The following is a 10,643-nucleotide window of genomic DNA, read 5'->3' as shown; positions in this document are numbered from 1 at the left end:
CTTAAAATTATTGCTAATAAAGCTTTTGATATTAATTTTAATTAAAATTTTACCCCATTAAGAGTTAAAGGGCACATATCCATTAATACGAGGAACTTTTTTAAGTTCAAGCAACATGGTAACTTGAAATCTGGATAGAAATCTTGGGTCTGGAAGATGTCTGAGTTCTGAAATTTTCTATCACTTGGCTGTAAGTTAAAGGGCATTTTTTCTTAGAGGATAGAAAGGGGAAAAGACACACAAAAAAAAATGTACTGACAGAAAAAGTTCTGAGTTCTGTCTGTCCAAAGTCCACCGTGTAGATGGTTCATAAGTAAGTAAGTACTTACCAAAGATATGCAGATGGTTCATAAGTAAGTAAGTACTTACCAAAGATATGCATATGCTGCACCAATTTGGATATCTTCCAACACCAAAACCTTAAACTGAAAAACTCTTTAGCATCAAAACCCGTTACCCAGAAAAACATGTTACCACTATAATTCTCAGTTCTTACTTCACTTCAATTTTCACAAAATACCATTTTTGTCTGAGCAAAAATAGCAATGTTTGCAAAACTCCAGCTAGACACCAGTTGCTTCAACATTTTGTGCTCCACAAAAACTTCAGCACCCAACATTTCAGGAGTTTCAGTTTCAGTTTCTCCACTAGAAAAACTCGAACCCATCAACAGAAACAAGCAACATAGACTTCTCGAGACTCCCAATGGAGGAGGAACCAAGAAATTCCATGGAGTTCGAAAACAAACTCTTGATAATCAACCTGAGCCAAGTGATCAGACTTTGGAGAAAAACCCAGGTAGAGAAAGGAGAGAAAAAAAGAGGCAGAGTTTCAAATTTGTAAATAAAGGAGGTAAATTTGGTGGATTTAATGGGAAAAATTTGGTGGAGAAAATGCAGGCCAAGTGTTCGACGAAATGGGTTTCCTATGGAGGTTGTATTCCAGCGATTTTGGGAGCTTTGGATAACGTTAAGGATTTGGATGAGGCATTGAAGCCGTGGGCTGAAAAGTTAAGTAACAAAGAAAGGAGTATAATTTTAAAGGAGCAATCAAGTTGGGAACGGGCTTTAGAGATTTTTGAGTGGTTTAAGAGAAAACAGTGTTACGAGTTGAATGTAATTCATTACAATATTATGTTTAGAATTCTTGGGAAAGCTCATAAATGGGGTTATGTTGAGAGGTTATGGAACGAGATGACTTTTAGAGGGATCAAACCGATTAATTCTACTTATGGTACTTTGATTGATGTTTATAGTAAAGGTGGGAAGAAGCAACAGGCTCTTTGTTGGCTTGGAAAGATGAATAAGCAAGGGATGGAGCCTGATGAGGTGACTATGGGAATCGTTGTGCAGTTGTATAAGAAAGCGGGTGAGTTTCAAAATGCTGAGGAGTTTTTCAAGAAGTGGTCATGGAATGGATCTTTGAAGCATGATGGAAGTGAAACATTCAGTGCAGTGGGAAGTGATTTACATTTAAGCTCGTATACGTATAACACTTTGATAGATACATATGGAAAGGCAGGGCAGCTTCAAGAGGCTTCTGAAACATTTGAAATGATGCTTAGAGAAGGGATTGTTCCAACTACTGTCACTTTTAATACAATGATTCACATTTGCGGTAATCATGGAAAGTTAGAAGAAGTGGCTTCACTTATGAAGAAGATGGAGGAGGTTCAGTGCCTACCTGACACTAGAACATATAATATTCTCATCTCTCTCCATGCTAAGCATGATGATATAAAGATGGCAGCAGGCTATTTTGCAAAGATGAAGGAGGTCTGCCTTGAACCAGATCTTGTGAGTTATCGCACCCTCTTGTATGCATACTCAATAAGGCAAATGGTTAGTGAAGCTGAAGACCTCATAAATGAGATGGATGAACAACTTCTTGAAATTGATGAATATACGCAATCTGCTCTGACCAGAATGTACATAGAAGCTGGGATGCTTGAGAAGTCGTGGTTATGGTTCAGGAGGTTTCACCTTGCAGGGAATATGAGTTCAGAGGGCTACTCTGCAAACATTGATGCATTTGGGGAGCGGGGACATGTTTTTGAAGCTGAAAAAGTTTTTGTCTGTTGCCAAGAAAGGGAGACGCTTACTGTCCTTGAGTTTAATGTAATGATTAAAGCTTATGGGATAGGGAAGAGTTTTGAAAAAGCATGTTGGTTATTTGATAGCATGCAGGGTCATGGTGTAGTTCCAGACAAATGCAGTTATAATTCTCTCATACAGATTTTGGCTAGTGCAGACTTACCACATGTGGCAAAATGCTACCTGAAGAAGATGCAGGAAGCAGGATTTATAAGTGATTGCATCCCTTATTGTGCTGTGATCTCAAGCTTTGTAAAATTAGGAGAACTGGAAATGGCTGAAGGACTGTATGGCGAGATGATTCAGTATAAGGTGGAGCCTGATGTTGTTGTCTATGGTGTATTGATAAATGCTTTTGCTGATCTTGGAAGTGTTAAAGAAGCTACCAGTTATGTTAATGCAATGAAAAGTGCTGGATTGCCTGGAAATGCTGTTACATACAACTCATTGATTAAGCTTTATACAAAAGTTGGTTACTTGAAAGAAGCACAGGAGGTTTATGAACTACTTCAGTTGTCAGGATTCCACCCTGATGTGTATTCTTCAAATTGTATGATTGACCTCTACAGCAAGCGCTCAATGGTTAGTCAAGCAGAAGCGATTTTCAAGAACTTAAAGCAAAAGGGAGATGCAAATGAATTTTCATATGCCATGATGCTGTGTATGTATAAAAGAAATGGGAGGTTTGAGGAAGCCACTCATATAGCAAAACAGATGAGAGACCTGGGACTTCTAACTGATTTGTTGAGTTATAATAATGTGCTTGGGCTGTATGCCATGGATGGGAGATTCAGGGAGGCAGTTAGAACTTTTAAGGAAATGATGAGTGCTTGCATTCAACCTGATGATAGTACATTCAAATCACTTGGATTTGTTCTCACGAAATGTGGAGTTCCAAAGCGGGCTGTTAACAGGCTACAAGTAACAAGGAAGAAGGATGCTCAGAGTGGTTTGCAAGCATGGATTTCCACCCTTTCCTCAGTAGTTGGATCGGATGAAGACGATGCTGACAACTATGCTGACAACTATGCTTAGGCTTTCTCTTGCAACTGACTTTTTGGGTTTGAGTTCATTGTCGGATCATTGAAGCCTAGAGATGAACTGATAGATAAAACTTTAATCAAAAGCCTCACAAATGTATAGCTGAGATGCACTGTTAAATTTAATGTCCATGACAGTGTGTTTAGCTTTTGTATTTTGTATATTTAGTAGAGGAAAAGTTCTAGAACTTAGGCTGATGCTGGAAGAGTAAATAGTGTTCCTTTATACGTAGCACCTTGTTTTCTGCTGGAAGGTTTAATTGAGCATTATGTAAATTATGTTGTGTTATTAGTATGAATGAAAGAATTAAGAAGTCCGCTAGTTTGGCTGATCTATTTGTTGTTTGCAAACACATCTCATCCATATGCGTGGAATTTGTTGACTTCTCAATGTTCACGCGTTTCATAGGCAGCTCTTTGGGTCAAACAGGTTTGTAAATTAATTTGCAGAGGTTTCAATGACATGAAAATTTCAACTTGTAATTGTTCTATGTTGCTGTTTGATATGCAGCACCTTAGCACATTGCTCAGTGCTGTGGCATCCATATCTGCACATGACTTTCCAGGAACAACAAGAGCATGTTCTTTTTCTTACGTGAACAACTAGATGATATGTTTTGTCCCTGGACTGTAATTTGACTCATCTGATCTCTCCTTTGTCTCTTATTACCCTAGATCTATGAACTGAATCACAACTGTGAACAGTGATCACCACCAACTGCGCACTCAAAAGAACAGGATCTAGCTTTGAAAACTCTCATAGCTTATTGTATTCTTGTGTCATTGTGTGGCATTGATTTTTGCCTGCCTGTGAACGATATTGGCAATCAACATCACTTTTGCATCAAATTTTCTTATTTCAACATTTTTCTGTTTCTGGAATTGATAGCAATAAGGCTCCCCTACAAAACAGTCAATTCTACATAAAATTCTGAGAATATATGAAAATGGCCAAGAAATTAACGAAAAGAAACTTTTATCCAGCTGCAAAAATTAATCTTTAATATCACTATTTACATCGATTCAGATCCAAGAAAAAGAAACCCCAATAACACTAACAATAAACCAAAAATGAAAAAGAAGGAAAAAATTTCCATGTACATTAGTATTACAAACAAAACCATCAACCTACAACATCATTGCCCCAAGAAACAAAAATGTCTCCAAGCCCGGCTTCCAAATCTAACCACTGCCCTTCCTCAAACTCCGGCCACCCTTCCATCACCTTCGCCTCCACCAGAACAAACGACTCTGCAATCTCCACCATCTCCACCACCAACACCACCCTTCCTTTCCCCAACCCCACAACCCCTCTTTTCCCTCTCTCTACCCTATACCCCAATCTCTCCCCTACCTCCCTAACCCTCTCCACCACCCCATCCAGTGACTCAATCGAAGTTGTATACCTCTTTTCCTTCCTCTTATTATTTCCTCCTTCAAAAAGCCCTGACAAATCCAACCCTGAAGACAGAGATATTATATCAAAAGCATTAACTCCATTAGAAACCATGTCATGTTTTAACTTCCGGTCATGTAACAAACTTTCTTGTTGGTTGTTCGATGACGTAAATGCCGTTAAAGTTTTCTTAAACCATGAAGTTTCCATTAACTTTTCTATGCCCATTCTCGCGTGAGGATTCGGGTCTAAAAGCTGCCATATTATAGCTTTTGCTTGCTTTGATATCCAGGATGGGAACTGAAACTCCCTGCGATGAATCTTTTTATACATAGCCACCAAGTTACTATCATCGAAGGGTAAATAACCCGCCAGCAAAACAAATAAAATGACCCCACAAGACCAAGCATCCGCCTTGGGACCATCGTATCCTTTCCTCCGAACCACCTCCGGAGCTGTATACGCCGGTGTTCCACAAGCTGTATGTAGAAGCCCGTTGTTTAGCTGTTCAGGGAGAGCTGAGAGACCAAAGTCTGAAACTTTGAGGTTACCATTTTGGTCTAGTAAAAGGTTTTGTGGCTTTACATCACGGTGGGCGACACCGTTTTGGTGGCAGAAATGGAGGGCGGAAATGAGTTGGGAAAAGTACCTACGTACGGCTGGTTCAGCTAAGCGGCCACGGCGTAACACTTTGGCGAAAAGTTCACCTCCGGAGGCTAGCTCCATGACGAGGTAGATCTTGGTCTTTGACGCCATGACTTCGTGGATTTTAAGAATGTTGGGGTGCTGTTGGAGACGGCACATAGCTGCAACTTCCCGGATTATTCTTGGTTCCATGGCAGCGTCAACTGTCTTCGTCTTGTCTATAATCTTAATCGCCACAACGTTGTTGCTGTCCTCTAGTGATGTTGCCTCGTGAACTTTTGCAAAGCTTCCACGGCCCAACAAGCGACCCAACTGGTACTTACCTAAGAGTATGGTGGTGGGTGTTTTAGTACGGATGAGTGTTAATAGTGGTGCTTGTTGTGGTGGTGGCGGAGACGGTGCTGGTGCTGGCGGCGGCTGTGGAGCCCCTGATGGCATGGTTTACGGTGATGCAAAGTGGTGGGTGGGTGGGTGGTGGGGAAAAGAGAGGCTGAAGCAAAAATAGAGACTGCCACAACAAGGAATACTTGGGAAGGGGAGTTTGGTTATATAGTGGGGGAAAAGCGAGTTTGGTTTGGTTGGCTTCCCACTGTCAAAGAGTCAGGTCCGGTTGGGCTTTTCCCCTTTTTTTAGATTTCCTTAACTGCCCTTTAGGCTTTGCGTATTTGTTGCTTCTTGATTTGGACTTCAATTTTTTCATTTATTTTAGGTGGTTTTTTTGTGGATAATTATTAGGTAGCAAATTCCTTTGAACTTGTTTTTTCCTTAATAAATCTCCAACGGTTGTATGGAATACGTTTCTTTTTTTTTATTTTTTTTGGAAAATTCTTAATTTCTTCTCTAATTTTGCTTTCTTATTTAGGTACATAATCCTACCCGAATTCATTGTTTGGATGATTTATTTTTACAAAATCATTTCTTGTTTTAACTATATTGAATTATTTAATTAATCTCTTATTCATCTTAGAATCTATAAATATAATTATTAATATAACATATATTTATCTAAATAAATACTAAAATTTTAAACATACCGTCGGCGAGGTGAGGCAACCTAACCATGCTCTTGCCCCTATGTATGTGACTTTTCCCTAACGTTATTAACAATGCATGCCTTCAAAATATCTTTCAATCATCGAATTGTAGAATTATATTGAGGTTTTTTTTTATATATACAACGAGAGAGGATTATTTCTTGTTATAGAATGCAATAGGTAATAGCCAAGTTAATTAATTTATATATGTAAAAGATTTTATTCCGGTTGTGGTGGGATGATTAGGTCTATTTGCTTAAGCTTGTTTTGTTATGTGATGAGGAACTTTGTGTGATTGCCTTCAGCTATTGTTTGATCTCATTATAATTGGACCGCTTTCATTTTGTTTTTATATATACAGACCAAATAAATGAAATTTTATGTATTTTCTTATACAGTCTTACACTATTATCATTTTATAAAATAAGTTTTATAATCTTTCTTTTAATGAAATTCTCATATATATATATATATATATATATAAGAAGTAAANGAAATTCTCATATATATATATATATATATATATAAGAGAAATTTAAAGACATAAGAAATTTCTTTAAATAAATGATATACAAACATCACGTGTTAAATCAAATTCGATGCATACTTACTTAAATTGGATTGAATCTATTCCAAGTCTTAATTATGAGAGGAGATATTTTGGTAAAGGGAGGTGGATTATTTTGGTACGCACAATACCGAGACAGAAAGATTGATGAGATGGAATAAAAATTATTGATCATATAGTTTCCAATCTCACGGCCTAAACCGTCTCTAATTTGCTCTCAAAGTGGCGTCAAAGATGAAACAAAGCAATATGGAAAAGCCAGTTGATATTACAAAAGACTACTAATGAAAAGTACTTCCACTAACAATTAAGACCATGATGCCAAAGCCACACCATAGAAATTAATATAAAAGAATACCCCCTACGCTTTAGAAAATGAAATGGGAACGAACCACCATTAACCCATCTTCTAACTTTTATCATTTCCCTTATTATTATATTTGGCTCTAATCTCTTCCCAAGGAGACTTTTTCTATGGAAAATGGAGTGACAAACTCGAATATGCAAAGCATCTGTTTATCTTAATCAAATTGGTGTATTAACTGGCCGTCACTAATCCCTTCTGATTTTTCCTCTTTGACAAGATATTTTTTAAGGTCCATTTTCTTTTGCAAGTTGGGACTACTGCTAGTCAAAATTCATCAGCACCTGTTGAAAATATCATTATATATCACCTACTTTTTGCAGTTTCCTTGTACCATTTTACGTTCTTTCTTAGAATCATCGCCTCACGGGATACACACTGTGAACAGCTAGCTGATCAACAGCTTGTCCTTGCATGCTTCTGCATGATCATCCAGAACAAAGTAACGAGTGACATTTCACGTTCCATATAAAACTCCCTCGAATCTTTTAATATATATATGATCTAATATTATTGGACTAATCATCATTTAACAAAAAATGGGTGATGGGTTTTTTGGTAAACTTGAGTAGCAATGTGAAGTATGCATAACGGCGTTGAAGGCTCTGAAGATGGCGTGTGGTTGGATGGGCGCGTTGCATAAGATTGTCATGTTGCTGGAGGTTGGTGCATTGCTATTGGGTTGAGTTGGACGGCTGTGGAAGCGCCATGGAGGCATGCTGGTGACCTATTAAGGCTGCGCAGGACCCACGGTATAAGTTAGAAAACTAGAGGCAGCAGCAGCAACGAAATTTTAGCTTCGCATGTTGGCTTGCGCCAGCAGCACACCAAAACAATAATTTCTTCTACTTGCAAATTATGAGGTGATAGCTCCATTCCCCCACTCTCCACGTCTACATTTCAACAGTTTACAAGAGTGTTTTTCTTCCAATAAATAAGAGATTTTCTTTTTTATAAATAAATGTCTAATGATCAATGTCGTAGTCGTTTTTTCTGCAAAAGAAGAACATTTCAAGGGTTGAGGGTTTTCTAAGTTGAAGTTCAAATTTGGAGAGAGATGTCACCCAAATGGTTCCTTCGATATATTCATCATGAAAGCCAACTTGTAAGTGGACAAATAATAAATATGTTACAATGTCAATTTATTATTTTTGTATTGCAAATTTAGTGTTCAAACAATGTTGTTACTTCTTTCTTAGTTGAAAATTTAAATTCATTTTTCTTTTTTTCAAATTTCTTCTCGTACATGTATATATACACACACATATAAAATAATTATTTAAATTTTTTATTTTTTTTATTATTTATTTCTTAACATGTGAAAATAACTTTTAAATACTATCAAGTTCGAAAGGAGTTACCATATAACGATCTGTTACTTTTTATCTTATAAAAATTTTTTAAATTAAAAAAAAATCATGGACAGGGCATCTTAAGTTAGGAGGGGAGGAAGCTTCACAAATTCTTAATGCTATTATAATAGGTGTGCCAATTAGACATTTCTTTTTCATTTCTTCTCAGAATAAATAAATAAATAATAAAAGAAAATCACTTTAGTTGGGTGCAAAATGATAGAAAAACCAATCCCTTCTTTCCAGGATAAAGCACACAAATATTTTCTGTACAATCATGCATTCTTGCTTCACATTTTTTAGCATTTTTCTCCATCTCCCATGTTCCCTTTTCATTCCTTTTCTTCCCTTTATCATTACTATAAAGAAAAGCTAAATCAAGAACCGATCTGAATAGAAACAATTTTGCTATTTGGCTTTCACTATTGAGATAGGGGATGAGCGGCCAACTTTTCATACAAGAACGTACAATATGCTGCTATTATTAATGGCAAATATGTAGAAAACGTGCTTTGTCACTTTCCATTTTATAAAACAATAGGGAAACTGATGTCTATTTTGATGACGATAATAATAATAATAAATAATATATCTTTTTAATTTAACAAAGGCAAAGATCAAATACTTGGCTACTTTAATTTTAATTTGATGTTAGATTTTCGGATTGTTGTTCTTCATGTTTGATTAAGAAAGATGGGATGGCTTTGTCTTCGAGACAATAATGAATTTCATTAGAGGGCCCGATTCGCCACTTGCTTTAGAGAGGGATTAGATTTTCCATGTCAATTCCTCCAGTCTCTTGTGGGTGATGGTATTCCCAAGGTCAAGTTCTCTATTCATTTTAGAGTGATGCTACCATTAATTTCTTCATTAATATTGTTTTCCTTACCATGATCATATATATATATATAACGTAAATGTTGATTAGTCACATTAGGCTTTTATGTTAATTAAGTAGGAAGAAGTTAATTTCACAATTATTCCTTTTATAGCTAAATGTTAGGGTAGAAAAAAAGCAATCCCTTCTTTTCTGGCCAAAGCTTTGAGATATTTTCTTTCTGTTTTATGAACAAGATAAACTCTATCCTTTGCTCAATTATTTGTATTAATTTGTCTCTACATCCATGCACCTAGGTTCCCATCTTTTCCATTTTCTTTCTTTCTTTCTTATTGTGAAACAAATAAATGGAACTAGAACAAAGATTGTTGTGTACTTTCTTATCAAAACACATGGTTGTGGATTTCATTAGTTTACTATTATGAACTCGACATGAGCCTTGGGTTAGAATTTAAAGGTGTTTTGATCTAGGTTATGGTTATGTATCCATCTGGAGAAGAAATTACTAAGTAGACCATTTTAAAAACTTTATTAGGTAGTTTCAGAGATATTATAGTAATTAATTTGATTGTTTAAATGATAGAACCATTGTAACTAATCTTAGTCATACTCTTTACATTTAAATCATACTATAACTAACGTTAATTATATGTATTCTCATCACAACCAAATTTCTTCGAGAAATTTATGCTTGCATGTAAATAAGGTATGTCTCTTTTTATTTTCCTCATCTTATATGTATTCAAATAACATGTAATTAGATTTGGCTTAAGGGTTGTTACCGTCTTTTATTATAAAAAAAAAATCAAATCTCCGTATAAGAAAGACTTATAAATAGGAATTTTCATCTCAGCTACTTGCTTGCTTAACTGGTTTTGTCACTCGGACAAATCCAAATCAACCCTCTTATTGCCAACCTCTCTTAGTCATAAAATATCCAAGCTCCACCGTCGATTGCAAAAGCTGGTTGTCGACACCAACAAAGATCAGTAGGAGCTCCATCTTTTTCATTGATAGATGAAGACTCTCAACTTTTACTGTAGTTATTATAGCAATCTGCACAAACATAGCCCTGTCACTTTCGTTTAGAAACAAGGAAAAAGATGTCTCAGATTGATTAAAAATAATTCTTTAAGAAGGCAAGATCAAATAATTGGTCACTGTAACCTTAATTTGATGTAAAACTGTTGGCTTTGATGGTAAAGGATGGATACTTTGGTCTTAATATATATATACATATATAATATATATAATATATATATATAATATATATATATATATATATATATCTTGAATTGTTGGTAGGNTATATA

The 10,643-nt window shown here is 36.0% G+C and overlaps 2 protein-coding genes across 2 annotated transcripts; one reads left to right on the top strand and one right to left on the bottom strand.

Annotated features, from left to right (window-relative positions):
* LOC18603105 (pentatricopeptide repeat-containing protein At3g23020) lies at window positions 347-3,469 on the top strand. Its single transcript, XM_007034871.2, has one exon. It carries the CDS (start codon window positions 546-548, stop codon window positions 3,126-3,128), a length of 2,583 nt encoding a protein of 860 aa, XP_007034933.2. The 5' UTR covers window positions 347-545; the 3' UTR covers window positions 3,129-3,469.
* On the bottom strand, window positions 4,093-5,712 carry LOC18603104 (CBL-interacting serine/threonine-protein kinase 7). Its single transcript, XM_007034870.2, has one exon. It carries the CDS (start codon window positions 5,610-5,612, stop codon window positions 4,257-4,259), a length of 1,356 nt encoding a protein of 451 aa, XP_007034932.1. The 5' UTR covers window positions 5,613-5,712; the 3' UTR covers window positions 4,093-4,256.

Source organism: Theobroma cacao, chromosome 4 (genome assembly GCF_000208745.1).
Source record: "Theobroma cacao cultivar B97-61/B2 chromosome 4, Criollo_cocoa_genome_V2, whole genome shotgun sequence".
Lineage (NCBI taxonomy): Eukaryota > Viridiplantae > Streptophyta > Magnoliopsida > Malvales > Malvaceae > Theobroma > Theobroma cacao.
This window is presented reverse-complemented; position numbering and strand designations above follow the sequence as displayed.

Coding starts and splice junctions, on each gene's coding strand:
- LOC18603104 (XM_007034870.2), bottom strand. CDS start 5,612: ATGCCATCAGGGGCTCCACAGCCGCCGCCAGCACCAGCACCGTCTCCG.
- LOC18603105 (XM_007034871.2), top strand. CDS start 546: ATGTTTGCAAAACTCCAGCTAGACACCAGTTGCTTCAACATTTTGTGC.